The 17,825-nt window shown below is 43.8% G+C and overlaps 1 protein-coding gene across 1 annotated transcript in view; it reads left to right on the forward strand.

Moving 5' to 3' along the window:
• Nucleotides 1-4,357, forward strand: part of LOC109881669 (uncharacterized protein C8orf34 homolog) — a 175,576-nt gene extending 171,219 nt beyond the window's left edge. The window contains exon 15 of the mRNA XM_031795317.1: nucleotides 4,323-4,357. Coding sequence (XP_031651177.1) covers nucleotides 4,323-4,357 — 35 coding nt within the window. The remainder of the gene's footprint in view (nucleotides 1-4,322) is intronic.
• Nucleotides 4,358-17,825: the final 13,468 nt, after the last annotated feature.

Here is a 17,825-nt window from a genome sequence, read left to right on the forward strand (position 1 = left end):
TGCCCAGTCATGTAAAAATCATAGATTAGGGCCTAATGCATTTATTTCAATTGACTGATTTCCTTATATGAAATGTAACTCAGTAAAATCGTTGAAATTGTTGCTTGTTGCGTTTATATTTTTTGTTTCAGTATATTTGACTTTTGTAACACTGTTGACTGACAGGAAAATACTTACAAGCCTGATGTAAAAACTTTAAATGTATATAAAAAAATGGTTTATTTTTTATGCATTGACTGAACCATTAAAAATAAACCTGGAAGTGATTGATTCCATGTTTTTACATAATTAAAGGTAACACTTCAATTATTTATTCAGACATGTCTGACACACACACAGACCATCTGGTTGCAGACATGGGTTCAAATACTATTGTAAAATCATTAAAAAATTATTTTTGCTGTTGTTGATTGTATTTCTCTGTTGCATTGGAATCGATAGAACAGTCCAAACTTCACCAGACTGGCTAAAGCAAAATAAAATTATTTGAAAGATTTCAAATAGTACTTGAACCCAGGTCTGCAACCAGATGGTCTGTGTGTGTGTCAGACATGTCTCAGCACTAGCTCACTGACCAGTTACAGTTTCTAACAATTTTGTGTTTGTCTGGGCGTTAATACATTTATAGTGGAGGCAGAATGATCCTGGCTCACAGCATTGATACATTTATAGTGGAGGCAGAATGATCCTGGCTCACAGCATTGATACATTTATAGTGGAGGCAGAATGATCCTGGCTCACAGCATTGATACATTTATAGTGGAGGCAGAATGATCCTGGCTCACAGCATTGATACATTTATAGTGGAGGCAGAATGATCCTGGCTCACAGCATGAATACATTTATAGTGGAGGCAGAATGATCCTGGCTCACAGCATTGATACATTTATAGTGGAGGCAGAATGATCCTGGCTCACAGCATTGATACATTTATAGTGGAGGCAGAATGATCCTGGCTCACAGCATGAATACATTTATAGTGGAGGCAGAATGATCCTGGCTCACAGCATGAATACATTTATATTGGAGGCAGAATGATCCTGGCTCACAGCATGAATACATTTATAGTGGAGGCAGAATGATCCTGGCTCACAGCATGAATACATTTATAGTGGAGGCAGAATGATCCTGGCTCACAGCATGAATACATTTATAGTGGAGGCAGAATGATCCTGGCTCACAGCATGAATACATTTATATTGGAGGCAGAATGATCCTGGCTCACAGCATTAATACATTTATAGTGGAGGCAGAATGATCCTGGCTCACAGCATTGATACATTTATAGTGGAGGCAGAATGATGCTTATGCCATTTGTGGTAGATGGTGGCAGATTGTGGTAAATTGCATAATTCTGGAAACAATGGCTGAAGAATACTGCAGCAGCCGGCAAACGTGTGCTGCAGTAGCCTGAAACTTTTAAAGGAAGAACCACAGTGCACCCCGAAAGCTGGGACTCCAAAGATCATGAGGATATCTTCTTTGTCTGCCTGTGACCTACCGTTTTTGATCACCAGCCCCGAGAGTCACAAGGTTTATTTTACACAACGTTTTCACCAAACAGCAAACATCTTACAAAGGTAAGCTTCTGTTTGGTCTGTGTTTGTAGCAATAGCTACATGGGGTGTATTTTTTAACTGGTCGTTCAGTACAGTACAGTTGTTTCCGGAACGTAAAACCGTTCTGAACGTAGCCCAGGTTTTAATGGCTCCATACACAACTGTGAGGGCGTGGACTTTAATGACTCAATCAAGGTTTGTTAATGACCCAATCGGATACAAGCTATGGCCAATGGTGAATGCATGAGTTCAGTAACACCAACCCAATAGTGTAGTCTTCTCAACGGCTTGGTATAGTGAGCGGACACAAATGAAGGCTGAGAGAAAGCGTTCACACAACGACATATAACATTGGTAATCCCAAGGAAAAGAAGTTGAAGAGATTCAGTCACTTCCGGGACTGATACTTGGTTCCTGCTGACTGTAGTCACACAATGCAGCATTGTGTGCATTGCCATTGTTCTTTCGAAATTTCAGAGATACCGGTTAAAACCGGCTTTAACCGCTTTTTCCTGGCCACAAGCAGTGGAATACAGCGCAGAAATGGAATAGCTACGAATCGTAACGTTTTCTGGGAACTAATCTGACCTTTACGATAATCTTATTGTTGTTGAATGCAAGCCAATGCTGCCATGTGACATATTTTAATATCAGACATTTTCAGAAACATAGCACATTTGACTTCACTTAGCTCTGTCAATGTGATCAATGTGTCTTGTAATATGTGCAGAAATCTAACAGCCTTGGTTGGCTTTGACTTTCACAAACTTTCACAAATTGCTGCACTTAAAAAAAAAATCTAGATTGTACACCAGATAATGTGATGTAACCACATATTTTTGGTACAGGTTTGCCTCTACAAAACGTTGCCGTAGATTTTCCAACTAACCTGGCGTTGGCGATACTACCAAAGACTGTGGGCTCTCCTTCTCCGTGGCCGACGTGAGTAAAACATTTAAACATGTTAACCCTAACAAGGCTGCAGGCCCAGACAACATCCCTTGCTGCGTCCTCAGAGCATTCGCAGACCAGCTGGCTGTTGTGTTTACGAACACATTCAATCAATCCCTATCCCAGTCTGCTGTCCCCACATGCTTCAAGATGGCCACCATTGTTCCTGTTCCCAAGAAAGCTAAGGTAACTGAACTAAATGACTATCGCCCCGTAGCACTCACTTCTGTCATCATGAAGTGTTTTGAGAGACTAGTCAAGGATCATATCACCTCCACCCTACCTGACACCCTATGCCCACTCCAAATTGCTTACTGCTCATTGACTACAGCTCAGCATTTAACACCATAATATCCTCCAAACTCGTCATTAATCTCGAGACCCTGGGTCTGAACCCCGCCCTGCGCAACTGGGTCCTGGACTTCCTGACAGGCCACCCCCTGGTGGTTAAGGTAGGAAACAACACCTCCACTCCGCTGATCCTCAACATTGGGGCCCCACAAGGGTGCGTTCTCAGTCCTCTCCTGTACTCCCTGTTCACCAACTCAATCATCGAGTTTGCAGACGACACTACAGTGGTAGGCTTGATTACCAACAACGACGAGACAGCCTACAGGGAGGAGGTGAGGACCCTCGGAGTATGGTGTCAGGAAAATAACCTCTCACTCAATGTCAGAAAAACAAAAGAGATGATTGTGGACTTCAGGAAACAGAAAAGGGAGTACCCCCCTATCTACATCGACGGGACAGTAGAGGAGAAGATGTAAAGTTTTAAGTTCCTCGGTGTACATATCATTGACAAACTGAAATGTTCCACGCACACAGACAGTGTGGTGAAGAAGGCGCAACATTCCTTTACTAGATTGTGGGTATGAGGTTTTGTTGTGGAATTTGTTACATATTAGGTTTTGTTATGGAATTGTTAAGATATTGCCTGTTAGATACTCCTGCACTGTTGGATCTAGAAGCAAAAAGCATTTCACTACACTCGCAATAACAAATGCTAACTATGTGTATGTGACCCATAAAATGTCATTTGATTTTGAGTTCTTGATTCGGCCAAACATGTATATTCTAAACTGTCCAGTTGCAGCTGGTTTGTTTGAATTTAGAAAATGCTCTGTCATTAAAATACATGTTTTGCTCCATGAAGTAATCCAACGCCACCATTTTGTCTATTTCAAATGTGCTCTCCTTGATGGAGACAGTTGAGTCATCATGACATGCGACACTTTGGTGTGGACCCACCTGTCTCAGTCAACCATTGGCTTGACAGGTGGTCTGGGTGAAACAATTTATTGTGGCAGAGACATTTCCATTTCCATTCTCCTGTCCTGTCGACAAGTCTCCTGTCCATATCTACTATCCTGTCTAAGTGATTTTCACAAATGGTCCGTGATCAACAGTAGTGCACTACAAGAGAACCGGGTGCCATTTTGGATCAACAGTAGTGCACTACATGGGAATAAGGTGCCATTTTGGATCAACAGTAGTGCACTACAAGAGAACTGTGTGCCATTTTGGATCAACAGTGGTGCACTACATGGGAATAGGGTGCCATTTTGGATCAACAGTAGTGCACTACATGGGAATAGGGTGCCATTTTGGATCAACAGTAGTGCAGTATGATGGAATAGGGTGCCATTTTGGATCAACAGTAGTGCAATATGAGGGAATAGGGTGCCATTTTGGATCAACAGTAGTGCAGTACGAGGGAATAGGGTGCCATTTTGGAAGCCGACTTTATCTTGTCCGTACTCCTTGGCTAGATCCTGTGATTCTGTCTAGTTTCTGTCTCGTCTGCGTCCACAGTCCACACCCAGATAAATATTGGATCTCCTGTCTAGTTTCTGTCTCGTCTGCGTCCACAGTCCACACCCAGATAAATATTGGATCTCCTGTCTAGTTTCTGTCTCGTCTGCGTCCACAGTCCACACCCAGATAAATATTGGATCTCATCGAGACGTTGAGTGATTTTCTCTGGAACAAGAGTACTGATCCCAGCCTATGTGTTTCTATGGTATCATCCGTTCCAAATCCGTCAGATGATTATAGTGTAGATTGATATACAGAAATATTCTAAAGTCTGTCTGTCTGTCTGTCTGTCTGTCTGTCTGTCTGTCTGTCTGTCTGTCTGTCTGTCTGTCTGTCTGTCTGTCTGTCTGACTCCCAAAAACTCAGCAGGAAGGTTATGGCGATGGGGTCGTCTGTCTGTCTGTCTGTCTGTCTGTCTGTCTGACTCCCAAAAACTCAGCAGGAAGGTTATGGCGATGGGGTCGTCTGTCTGTCTGACTGTCTGTCTGTCTGTCTGTCTGTCTGTCTGACTCCCAAAAACTCAGCAGGAAGGTTATGGCGATGGGGTCGTCTGTCTGTCTGACTGTCTGTCTGTCTGTCTGTCTGTCTGTCTGTCTGACTGTCTGTCTGTCTGTCTGACTCCCAAAAACTCAGCAGGAAGGTTACAGACATGGGGTTGTCTGTCTGTCTGTCTGACTGTCTGTCTGTCTGTCTGTCTGTCTGTCTGTCTGTCTGTCTGTCTGTCTGTCTGACTGTCTGTCTGTCTGTCTGTCTGTCTGACTCCCAAAAACTCAGCAGGTAGGTTATGGCGATGGGGTCGTCTCTGTCTGTCTGTCTGTCTGTCTGTCTGTCTGTCTGTCTGTCTGTCTGTCTGTCTGTCTGTCTGTCTGTCTGTCTGTCTGTCTGACTCCCAAAAACTCAGCAGGAAGGTTACAGACATGGGGTTGTCTGTCTGTCTGTCTGACTGTCTGTCTGTCTGTCTGTCTGTCTGTCTGTCTGTCTGTCTGTCTGTCTGTCTGACTGTCTGTCTGTCTGTCTGTCTGTCTGTCTGTCTGACTCCCAAAAACTCAGCAGGTAGGTTATAGCGATGGGGTCGTCTCTGTCTGTCTGTCTGTCTGTCTCGGTCTCGGTCTCGGTCTCTCTGTCTCAGTGTCTCTTTCTCTCTCTCTTTCTGTGTGTGTGTGTGTCTCTCTCTGTCTCGGTCTCTCTCTCTCTGTGTCTCTCTCTGTCTCGGTCTCTCTCTCTTTCTCTGTGTGTGTGTGTGTCTCTCTCTCCGTGTCTCTCTCTATCTCGGTCTCTCTCTCTTTCTCTCTCTCTTTCTCTCTCTCTGTGTCTCTCTCTGTCTCTCAAGTTCGTAGAATCATCAGGCCTGTATAACTGTTATTATTGTTGTAAAAGATCTAAACTGGGTCCTGTGGTGCACCGTGTCCTGGAAATGTTTTCAGGTGTGTTACTGTGACGATGTTTAATCTGGACTGAAACAGAATCTGTTGGCGGAGAGACAAAGGCCTATTTAATGTCATGACTTTTATACCTATTGTAAAAACGGTGAGTGCCGACGATGGATCTTATTCCGTCTCTCCGAAACTATCTGGTAAACTCCTCTCGAGCTAGCGTGTGTGTCCGTGTGATACCTAAACATCTGAGCCTACTTTTTGGATTTAATTTCATCCAAATAGTGTGTGTGTGTGCGTGCGTGCTTGTTTTCCCAAAGTTATTGATCATGGTACTGTGTGTGTGTGTGTGTGTGTGTGTGTGTGTGTGTGTGTGTGTGTGTGTGTGTGTGTGTGTGTGTGTGTGTGTGTGTATGTGTGTGTGTGTGTGTGCCTTTTTTCCTGTCCCATTCTACTCCAGTCCTAAAGCCAGACGAGACTAATTCAAGAGCCAGCCAGATCTCATCTCTTTTATGTTCATTTACATATACAGTGAATTTACTGCACCTGCATATGGTTTTCTATTTAAGCCTTGATATGTTATATGTGTTTTAACAGCTTTGGCTCTTATTTCTTGTTTTTTTTCCAAAGCTTTGGAAGAAGAGAACGGCCAGTGTGCCAGAAACTCCTACTTGACTTCATCTCTTTTTATTTGACAGTATTTGTTTGTGGTTAAAATCTCTTAGAATAATTTTCCCGTTCAAGGGCTTTGGGTCAATAGGAGGTGTCTGATCTGAAGGGCTTTGGATCTATAGGAGGTGTCTGATCTGAAGGGCTTTGGGTCAATAGGAGGTGTCTGATCTGAAGGGCTTTGGGTCTATAGGAGGTGTCTGATCTGAACTGCTTTAGGTCTATAGGAGGTATCTGATCTGAAGGGCTTTGGGTCTTATAGTAGGGGTCTGATCTGAAGGGCGTTGGGTCTATAGGAGGTGTCTGATCTGAAGGGCTTTGGGTCTATAGGAGGTGTCTGATCTGAAGGGCTTTGGGTCTATAGGAGGTGTCTGATCTGAAGGGCTTTGGGTCTTATAGGAGGTGTCTGATCTGAAGGGCTTTGGGTCTGATCTGAAGGGCTTTGGGTCTGATCTGAAGGGCTCTGGGTCTTATAGGAGGCATCTGATCTGAAGGGCTTTAGGTCTTATAGGAGGTGTCTGGTTTGAAGGGCTTTGGGTCTATAGGAGGTGTCTGGTTTGAAGGGCTTTGGGTCTATGGGAAGAGTCTGATCTGAAGGGCTTTGGGTCTTATAGGAGGTGTCTGATCTGAAGGGCTTTGGGTCTTAAAGGAGGTGTCTGATCTGAAGGGCTTTGGGTCTTATAGGAGGAGTCCGGTTTGAAGGGCTTTGGGTCTTATAGGATGTATAGGAGGTGTCTGGTGCAGGATTGGAGAGTAAATGTTACCTGCAATAATAATGTAATCAGATTACAGATACTTAAAAAAAGAAGATAATTACTTCTAGGGTTATTTACTAAATTCAGAAAAGATGTTTGCGAGAAAAAATTGTTCAAACCAGCATTGAAAAAAGGTACAAGTCTGACCACAAATCAGAGACCACTATGATGACTCACCAAATGATTTCCACCAATCAGAGACCACTATGATGACACACCAAAAGATGACCACCAATCAGAGACCTCTATGATGACACACCAAATGATGACCACCAATCGGAGACCACTATGATGACACACCAAAAGATGACCACCAATCAGAGACCTCTATGATGACACACCAAATGATGACCACCAATCGGAGACCACTATGATGACACACCAAATGATGAGCAACAATCAGAGACTACTATGATGACACACCAAATGATGACCACCAATCAGAGACCACTATGATGACACACCAAATGATGACCACCAATCAATCAGAGACCACTATGATGACACACCAAATGATGACTACCAATCAGAGACCACTATGGTGACACACCAAATGATGACCACCAATCAGAGACTACTATCATGACACACCAAATGATGAACACCAATCAGAGACCACTATGATGACACACCAAATGATGACCACCAATCAGACACCACTATGATGACACACCAAATGATGAACACCAATCAGAGACCACTATGATGACACACCAAAGGATGACCACCAATCAGAGACCACTATGATGACACACCAAATGATGACCACCAATCAGAGACCACTATGATGACACACCAAATGATGACCACCAATCAGAGACCGCTATGATGACCACCAATCAGAGACCGCTATGATGACACACCAAATGATGACCACCAATCAGAGACCGCTATGATGACACACCAAATGATGACCACCAATCAGAGATCACTATGATGACACACCAAATGATGACCACCAATCAGAGACCACTGTGATGACACACCAAATGATGGCCACCAATCAGAGTCCCACAATGATGACAAACCAAATGATGACCACCAATCAGAGACCGCTATGATGACTCACCAAATGATGACCACCAATCAGAGACCACTTTGATGACACACCAAATGATGACCACCAATCAGAGTCCCACAATGATGACAAACCAAATGATGACCACCAATCAGAGACCGCTATGATGACTCACCAAATGATGACCACCAATCGGAAACCACTATGATGACACACCAAATGATGACCACCAATCAGAGACCACTATGATGACACACCAAATGATGACCACCATTCGGAGACCACTATGATGACACACCAAATGATTACCACCAATCGGAGACCACTATAATGACACACCAAATGATGACCACCAATTGGAGACCACTATAATGACACACCAAATGATGACCACCAATCGGAGACCACTATGATGACACACCAAATGATGACCACCAATCGGAGACCACTATGATGACACACCAAATGATGACCACCAATCGGAGACTACTATGATGACACACCAAATGATGACCACCAATCGGAGACCACTATGATGACACACCGTATGTGTTTTGATGGATCGCTGGAAAGGAGCAGGAACAGGCTTTTGTAGGCTACAGTCCAAGCTATATCTTCCAATGGTGCGACTGCTGTCCAAAAGTTACTCACTCATTTAGCCAGCATTAATGATATCTACATTGATGTGAATCACACTACAGCTCACTCATTTAGCTATTTGCGGCTTATGGGTTGTGGTTGTTGTGGATGTCTGTTCACAAATGTATGTGTGTATTTTAACCCAATAGTGGTTGAATTGAAAACGTTTAAGCTGCCTGTCAATCATTGTTTTTGAGACCAGCCAGTGTAAAATGCGCTCTTACAACAGCTGTATAGTACTGATCCCAGCCTATAGAATAACAGATCAGTAGTACTGATCCCAGCCTATAGAATAACAGATGAGTAGTACTGATCCCAGCCTATAGAATAACAGCTGTATAGTACTGATCCCAGCCTATAGAATAACAGATGTATAGTACTGATCCCAGCCTATAGAATAACAGATCAGTAGTACTGATCCCAGCCTATAGAATAACAGCTGTATAGTACTGATCCCAGCCTATAGAATAACAGATCAGTAGTACTGATCCCAGCCTATAGAATAACAGCTGTATAGTGCTGATCCCAGCCTATAGAATAACAGATCAGTAGTACTGATCCCAACCTATAGAATAACAGCTGTATAGTACTGATCCCAGCCTATAGAATAACAGATCAGTAGTACTGATCCCAGCCTATAGAATAACAGATCAGTAGTACTGATCCCAGCCTATAGAATAACAGCCGTATAGTGCTGATCCCAGCCTATAGAATAACAGATCAGTAGTACTGATCCCAGCCTATAGAATAACAGCTGTATAGTACTGATCCCGGCCTATAGAATAACAGCTGTATAGTACTGATCCCAGCCTATAGAATAACAGATCAGTAGTACTGATCCCAGCCTATAGAATAACAGATCAGTAGTACTGATCCCAGCCTATAGAATAACAGCTGTATAGTACTGATCCCAACCTATAGAATAACAGATCAGTAGTGCTGATCCCAGCCTATAGAATAACAGATCCGTAGTACTGATCCCAACCTATAGAATAACAGATCAGTAGTACTGATCCCAGCCTATAGAATAACAGCTGTATAGTGCTGATCCCAGCCTATAGAATAACAGATCAGTAGTACTGATCCCAACCTATAGAATAACAGCTGTATAGTACTGATCCCAACCTATAGAATAACAGCTGTATAGTACTGATCCCAGCCTATAGAATAACAGCCGTATAGTACTGATCCCAGCCTATAGAATAACAGATCAGTAGTACTGTTCCCAGCCTATAGAATAACAGCTGTATATTGCTGATCCCAGCCTATAGAATAACAGATCAGTAGTACTGATCTCAGCCTATAGAATAACAGCTGTATAGTGCTGATCCCAGCCTATAGAATAACAGATCAATAGTACTGATCCCGGCCTATAGAATAACAGCTGTATAGTACTGATCCCAGCCTATAGAATAACAGATCAGTAGTACTGATCTCAGCCTATAGAATAACAGCTGTATAGTGCTGATCCCAGCCTATAGAATAACAGATCAATAGTACTGATCCCGGCCTATAGAATAACAGCTGTATAGTACTGATCCCAACCTATAGAACAACAGATCAGTATTACTGATCCCAACCTATAGAATATCAGCTGTATAGTACTGATCCTAGCCTATAGAATAACAGCTGTATAGTACTGATCCCAGCCTATAGAATAACAGATGTATAGTACTGATCCCAACCTATAGAATAACAGATCAGTAGTACTGATCCCAGCCTATAGAATAACAGCTGTATAGTACTGATCCCAGCCTATAGAATAACAGATCAGTAGTACTGATCCCAACCTATAGAATAACACAGTATAGTACTGATCCCAACTTATAGAATAACAGATCAGTAGTACTGATCCCAACCTATAGAATAACAGCTGTATAGTACTGATCCCAGCCTATAGAATAACAGATCAGTAGTACTGATCCCAGCCTATAGAATAACAGCTGTATAGTACTGATCCCAACTTATAGAATAACAGATCAGTAGTACTGATCCCAGCCTATAGAATAACAGCTGTATAGTGCTGATCCCAGCCTATAGAATAACAGCTGTATAGTGCTGATCCCAACCTATAGAATATCAGCTGTATAGTACTGATCCCAACCTATAGAATAACAGCTGTATAGTACTGATCCCAGCCTATAGAATAACAGATCAGTAGTACTGATCCCAGCCTATAGAATAACAGCTGTATAGTACTGATCCCAGCCTATAGAATAACAGATCAGTAGTACTGATCCCAGCCTATAGAATAACAGCTGTATAGTACTGATCCCAGCCTATAGAATAACAGCTGTATAGTACTGATCCCAACCTATAGAACAACAGATCAGTATTACTGATCCCAACCTATAGAATATCAGCTGTATAGTACTGATCCCAGCCTATAGAATAACAGCTGTATAGTACTGATCCCAGCCTATAGAATAACAGCTGTATAGTACTGATCCCAGCCTATAGAATAACAGCTGTATAGTACTGATCCCAGCCTATAGAATAACAGATCAGTATTACTGATCCCAGCCTATAGAATAACAGATGTATAGTACTGATCCCAGCCTATAGAATAACAGATCAGTAGTACTGATCCCAGCCTATAGAATAACAGCTGTATAGTACTGATCCCAGCCTATAGAATAACAGCTGTATAGTACTGATCCCAGCCTATAGAATAACAGCTGTATAGTACTGATCCCAGCCTATAGAATAACAGATCAGTATTACTGATCCCAGCCTATAGAATAACAGCTGTATAGTACTGATCCCAGCCTATAGAATAACAGATGTATAGTACTGATCCCAGCCTATAGAATAACAGATCAGTAGTACTGATCCCAACCTATAGAATAACAGCTGTATAGTACTGATCCCAGCCTATAGAATAACAGATCAGTAGTACTGATCCCAGCCTATAGAATAACAGCTGTATAGTACTGATCCCAGCCTATAGAATAACAGATCAGTAGTACTGATCCCAGCCTATAGAATAACAGATCAGTAGTACTGATCCCAACCTATAGAATAACAGATCAGTAGTACTGATCCCAGTCCAAACCGTCAAAAATGAGTTTAATTACAGAAGACCTCAAGTTGTGGCTTTTATTGCTCAATCCAAAAGTTGTGCTGATATAAAAAACGGACACATGCTCGCACAGTTTTGATATATTTAAACAACTGCAAACGATCGAGTTAATGAAACAATAACAATAAAAAGGCCTGTAGAAGATGCAGCTTTTGACGTAACGTTACATTTGTCACACGCGAATAGGACTTTTCTGTAGTGCCCTCTAGTGGAAGATTGGCACGGTTCAACAGATGGCCCGTCTTCAATCCTCTCAAAGCCCTTCCATTTTTGCCAGAAAGTCATTTTAATTTCAAGTTATAATGGGCAAAGCCATTTTATAACAGGAAACACCTTTTAAGTGTTACTGGAAAATTCATTACAATCAGTCCAACATGCTCTTTGCCGAGTTCAGACCGTCGCGGAAGTAGAGCCACCGGGAAAGGATTACATTTTTTGTTTTATTTGACCTTTATTTAACTAGGCAAGTCAGTTTAAGAACAAATTCTTATTTACAATGACGGCCTACACCTGCACCTACACAGGCCAAACCCGGACGACGCTGGGCCAAAAGTCACCATGTTGGTGAAACCTTAGCTGTAAATCTGTGTGTCTGTGTCTCTGTTTCTGTGTATCTGTGTCTCTGTCTGTGTATCTGTGTCTCTGTCTGTGTGTCTGTGTCTCTGTCTGTGTGTCTGTGTCTCTGTCTGTGTGTCTGTGTCTCGGTCTGTGTCTCTGTTTCTGTGTATCTGTGTGTCTGTGCCTCTGTCTGTGTGTCTGTGTGTCTGTTTCTGTGTATCTGTGTGTCTGTGTCTCTGTTTCTGTGTATCTGTGTGTCTGTGCCTCTGTCTGTGTGTCTGTGTGTCTGTTTCTCTGTCTGTGTTACTGTGTCTCTGTTTCTGTGTGTCTGTGTCTCTGTTTCTGTGTGTCTGTGTCTCTGTCTGTGTCTCTGTTTCTGTGTGTCTCTGTTTCTGTGTCTCTGTGTCACTGTGTCTGTGACTGTGGAGTAGAGACAGATTTATTATGGCAGCGTGAGTAACATCTACTCTCCCCGATCACCATGACAACTTTGTTTCTTCATCAGCGACCCTGATGACACTCTGACAAAAGCCCCCCCCCCCCCCCCAGTAAAGGGTAGGGAACAGAGAAGTATCCTCAAAAATGCGTTAGCTTCAGCTTGTAGAAGTTAGTTGTGAGTTACATGGTCATGTTTCGTTGGCTAAAGATGATAAGAACATTGTTGGGACTGTGGGAAGTGATTCAGTGACTTTCTTTCTCAGCCCCCCCGGGCATAACTTTTTCACTGTAGTTTGTAGAGCTACAACAAATTCATGAAAATGACTCAGGGGTTTTACTTTGGCTGTACAAACGCTGTCCGGGTTTTCTGTGCCTCGGTTTCTATTTCCTTGAAGCGAGGAAGGAGCAAGAGAGCGGAGGGGTGATGGATGTTTTAAACAGCTGTTGTAACCCACTCTCCATTCTTACTCAAACAGACACAAGTACACTCAACACACACACACACACACACACACACACACACACACACACACTGCCACCGCGAGGACAGCGTACACCTCCCTCTGTGATTTACTTCTTTGTAGGAGTGACTGTAATATTTATTTCACAGATTGACTTCCCCTGACCCTTCAGCAGGTAGTTGGAGACACGAGTCACAGGTTATTCCTTATTCCAGAATAAAAAGCAGGGGTCAAAAGGTTACGCAGTAGTTAACCTACTACTCTGCCATTTGAGTTGACATTGGAATGCTATTAACGTTATTAGGGAAGTCTCACATGGTGTTGATAGACTGTTTAAGGCAGGGATAGGCAACCTGCACATGTGGGTACACAGACCTGCCCCAGGGATAGGCAACCTGCACATGTGGGTACACAGACCTGCCCCAGGGATAGGCAACCTGCACATGTGGGTACATAGACCTGCCCCAGGGATAGGCAACCTGCACATGTGGGTACACAGACCTGCCCCAGGGATAGGCAACTTGCACATGTGGGTACACAGACCTGCCCCAGGGATAGGCAACCTGCACATGTGGGTACACAGACCTGCCCCAGGGATAGGCAACCTGCACAGTGATGGAGTGCTGCATCAGATGACCTGGCCTCCACAATCCCCCGACCTTAACCCAATTGAGATGGTTTGGGATGAGTTGGACCGCAGAGTGAAGGAACTCCTTCAAGACTGTTGGAAAAACATTCTAGATGAAGCTGGTTGAGAGAATGCCAAGAGTGTGCAAAGTTGTCATCAAGGCGAAGGGTGGCTACTTTGAAGAATCTTAAATATATTTTGGTTTGTTTAACACTTTTTTGGTTACTGCATGATTCCATATGTGTTTTTTCATAGTTTTGATGTCTTCACTATTATTCTACAATGTAGAAACCGCTGATTGAACTGTGGGTTTTCACAACCGAAGACATTTCTGCACAAACTGTCATTAACCGTCTCAGGGAAGCTCATCTGCGTGCTCGTCGTCCTCACCAGGGTCTTGACCTGACTGCAGTTCGGCATCGTAACCGTCTTCAGTGGGCAAATGCTCACCTTCGATGGCCAAGTGGCATGCTGGAGAAGTGTGCTTTTATCAATTTTAGCTGTACTGGGCAAGCGGCAGTCGTGTGGGCGAGCGGTTTGCTGATGTCAACACTGTGAACAGAGTGCCCCATTGTGGTTGTGGGGGTTATGGTATGGGCAGGCACAAACTACGGACAACAAACACAACTGCATTTTATCAATGGTAATTTGAATGCACAGAGAAACCGTGACGAGATCCTGAGGCCCATTGTCGTGCCATTCATCCGCCGCCATCACCTCATGTTTCAGCATGATAATGCACGGCCCTATGTCGCAAGGATCTGTACACAATTCCTGGAAGATAAGACATATCCCAGTCTTCCATGGCCTGCATACTCACCAGACATGTCACCCATTGAGCATGTTTGGGATGCTCTGGGTCGACGTGTACACCAGCGTGTTCCAGTTCCTGACAATGCCCAGCAACTTCGCACAGCCATTGAAGAGGAGTGGGTCATTATTCCACAGGCCTGTGGAATAATAAACTGGAAACACTTATCTCCCTCACTAGCTTTAAGCACCAACTGTCAGAGCAGCTCACAGATTACTGCACCTGTACATAGCCCACCTATAATTTTGCCCAAACAACTACCTCTTTCCCAAGTGTATTTAATTAATTAATTTATTTTGCTCCTTTGCACCCCATTATTTTTATTTCTACTTTGCACATTCTTCCATTGCAAAACTACCATTCCAGTGTTTTACTTGCTATATTGTATTTACTTTGCCACCATGGACTTTTTTGCCTTTACCTCCCTTCTCACCTCATTTGCTCACATCGTATATAGACTTGTTTATACTGTATTATTGACTGTATGTTTGTTTTACTCCATGTGTAACTCTGTGTTGTTGTTTACTCCATGTGTAACTCTGTGTCGTTGTATCTGTCGAACTGCTTTGCTTTATCTTGGCCAGGTCGCAATTGTAAATGAGAACTTGTTCTCAACTAGCCTACCTGGTTAAATAAAGGTGTTCTCAACTGGCCTACCTGGTTAAATAAAGGTGTTCTCAACTAGCCTACCTGGTTAAATAAAGGTGTTCTCAACTAGCCTACCTGGTTAAATAAAGGTGAAATAAAATAAATAAATAAACAAAAGGTCACAATCAACAGCCTGATCAACTCTATGTGAAGGAGATGTGTCCAGCTACACGAGGCAGATGTTGGTCACACCAGATACTGACTGGATTTCTTATCCACTCAATTACCTTAAAAAAAAGTATATTTGACCAACAGATGAGTATCTGTATTCTCAGTCATGCGAAGTCCATAGATTAGGACCTAATGAATTCATTTCAATCGATCGATTTCCTTATATAAACTGTTACTCAGTAAAATCTTTCAAATTGTTGCACGTTGCAAATCAATTTTATTGAAGTGTATTTTCTCTGAACATTTCCACAGAACTGAGAGGTGCTTGTTCTGTGCCAGAAAAGGCAGTGACCCAGAGGCAGGAAGAGCGTTAGGAGAGCGAGTGAGAGAGGAGAGAGGAGAGAGGAGAGAGAGAGAGGATTGAAGAGTGGCCATCTGTTGAACCGTGCCAATCTTCCACTAGAGGGCGCAGTCAGATGACGTGGCATTGCTGAAGGGGCTGTCATTTTATATGTAATGCCATGCCAATAGGCAGCATTATCTTGAGTGTTGAACCCTGGCCTCAGTTATGGTTAGTACTCTCCTCCTGTATGTTCGTTTTTAGGGCTGGGGCTGGGGCTGGGGGCTGGGGCTGGGGGCTGGGGGCTGGGGGCTGGGGGCTGGGGCTGGGGGCTGGGGCTGGGGGCTGGGGGCTGGGTTTGGGGGCTGGGGGCTGGGGCTGGGGCTGGGGGCTGGGACTGGGGCTGGGGCTGGGGCTGGGGCTGGGGGCTGGGGCTGGGGCTGGGGCTGGGGCTGGGGGCTGGGGCTGGGGGCTGGGAGCTGGGGGCTGGGGCTGGGGCTGGAGATGGGGGCTGGGGCTGGGGGCTGGGGCTGGGAGCTGGGGCTGGGGGCTGGGGCCTGGGGCTGGGGGCTGGGAGCTGGGGGCTGGGGCTGGGGCTGGGGCTGGGGGCTGGGACTGGGACTGGGGCTGGGGGCTGGGGGCTGGGGATTGGGGATGGGGCAGGGGGCTGGGGGCTGGGGCTGGGGCTGGGGCTGGGGGCTGGGGCTGGGGACTGGGACTGGGGCTGGGGGCTGGGGCTGGGGCTGGGGCTGGGGGCTGGGACTGGGGCTGGGGCTGAGGCTAGGGCTGGGGCTGGCCTGTGTTAGGTCAAATGCATAGAAATGTACCATAAACACATATCACTTGTATAATTATCTCTCAAGGAGGCTAAAATTAAACCAACACACTTTTGAGTGTGTACTCTCTCTGTGCTGGGAACAAGGTTCTACTCTTTCTGTGTTGGGATTAAGGTTCTACTCTGGCTGTGTTTGGAATAAGGTTCTACTCTGGCTGTGTTTGGAATAAGGTTCTACTCTGGCTGTGTTTGGAATAAGGTTCTCTCTGTTTTGGGTATTTTTTTAATTCTTTATTTAACTAGGTAAGTCAGTTAAGAACAAATTCTTATTTTCAATGACGGCCTAGGAACAGTGGGTTAACTGCCTTGTTCAGGGGGCAGAACGACAGATTTGTACCTTGTCAGCTCGGGGATTTGAACTTGCAACCTTCCGGTTACTAGTCCAACGCTCTAACCACTAGGCTACCCTCCAGGACCTGAGTGGGATCTCTACTAGTTTTAAATGGACTATTCTATGGATTACATTTACATCCCCCACCAAATCATGGTCTTTTTAGGTCTTGGGTTTTGTGAGGAACTATAGCATCCCTATGATGACAATGGACATCCATAGACATCCATAGCATTTGATCCATTTAGCCATTTAGCCTAAATTTCACCAGGAACCCCACGATATTATCGCAATACTTAGGTGTCGATATGATATGTGTTGCTATTCTCAACATTCTGTATGTGTTGCTATTCTTAACATTCTGTATGTGTTGCTATTCTCAACATTTCTGTATGTGTTGCTATTCTCAACATTCTGTATGTGTTGCTATTCTCAACATTCTGTATGTGTTGCTATTCTCATCATTCTATATGTGTTGCTATTCTTAACATTCTGTATGTGTTGCTATTCTCAACATTCTGTATGTGTTGTTATTCTCAACATTCTGTATGTGTTGCTATTCTCAACATTCTGTATGTGTTGCTATTCTCAACATTCTGTATGTGTTGCTATTCTCAACATTCTGTATGTGTTGCTATTCTCATCATTCTGTATGTGTTGCTATTCTTAACATTCTGTATGTGTTGCTAATCTCAACATTCTGTATGCGTTGCTATTCTCAACATTCTGTATGTGTTGCTATTTGATACTGTGATTTGGCGTTCCAAACATATTGCTAACCATATGTCTGCTGCAGAGGGACA

Source organism: Oncorhynchus kisutch, linkage group LG18, assembly GCF_002021735.2.
Source record: "Oncorhynchus kisutch isolate 150728-3 linkage group LG18, Okis_V2, whole genome shotgun sequence".
Taxonomy (NCBI): Eukaryota; Metazoa; Chordata; class Actinopteri; order Salmoniformes; family Salmonidae; genus Oncorhynchus; species Oncorhynchus kisutch.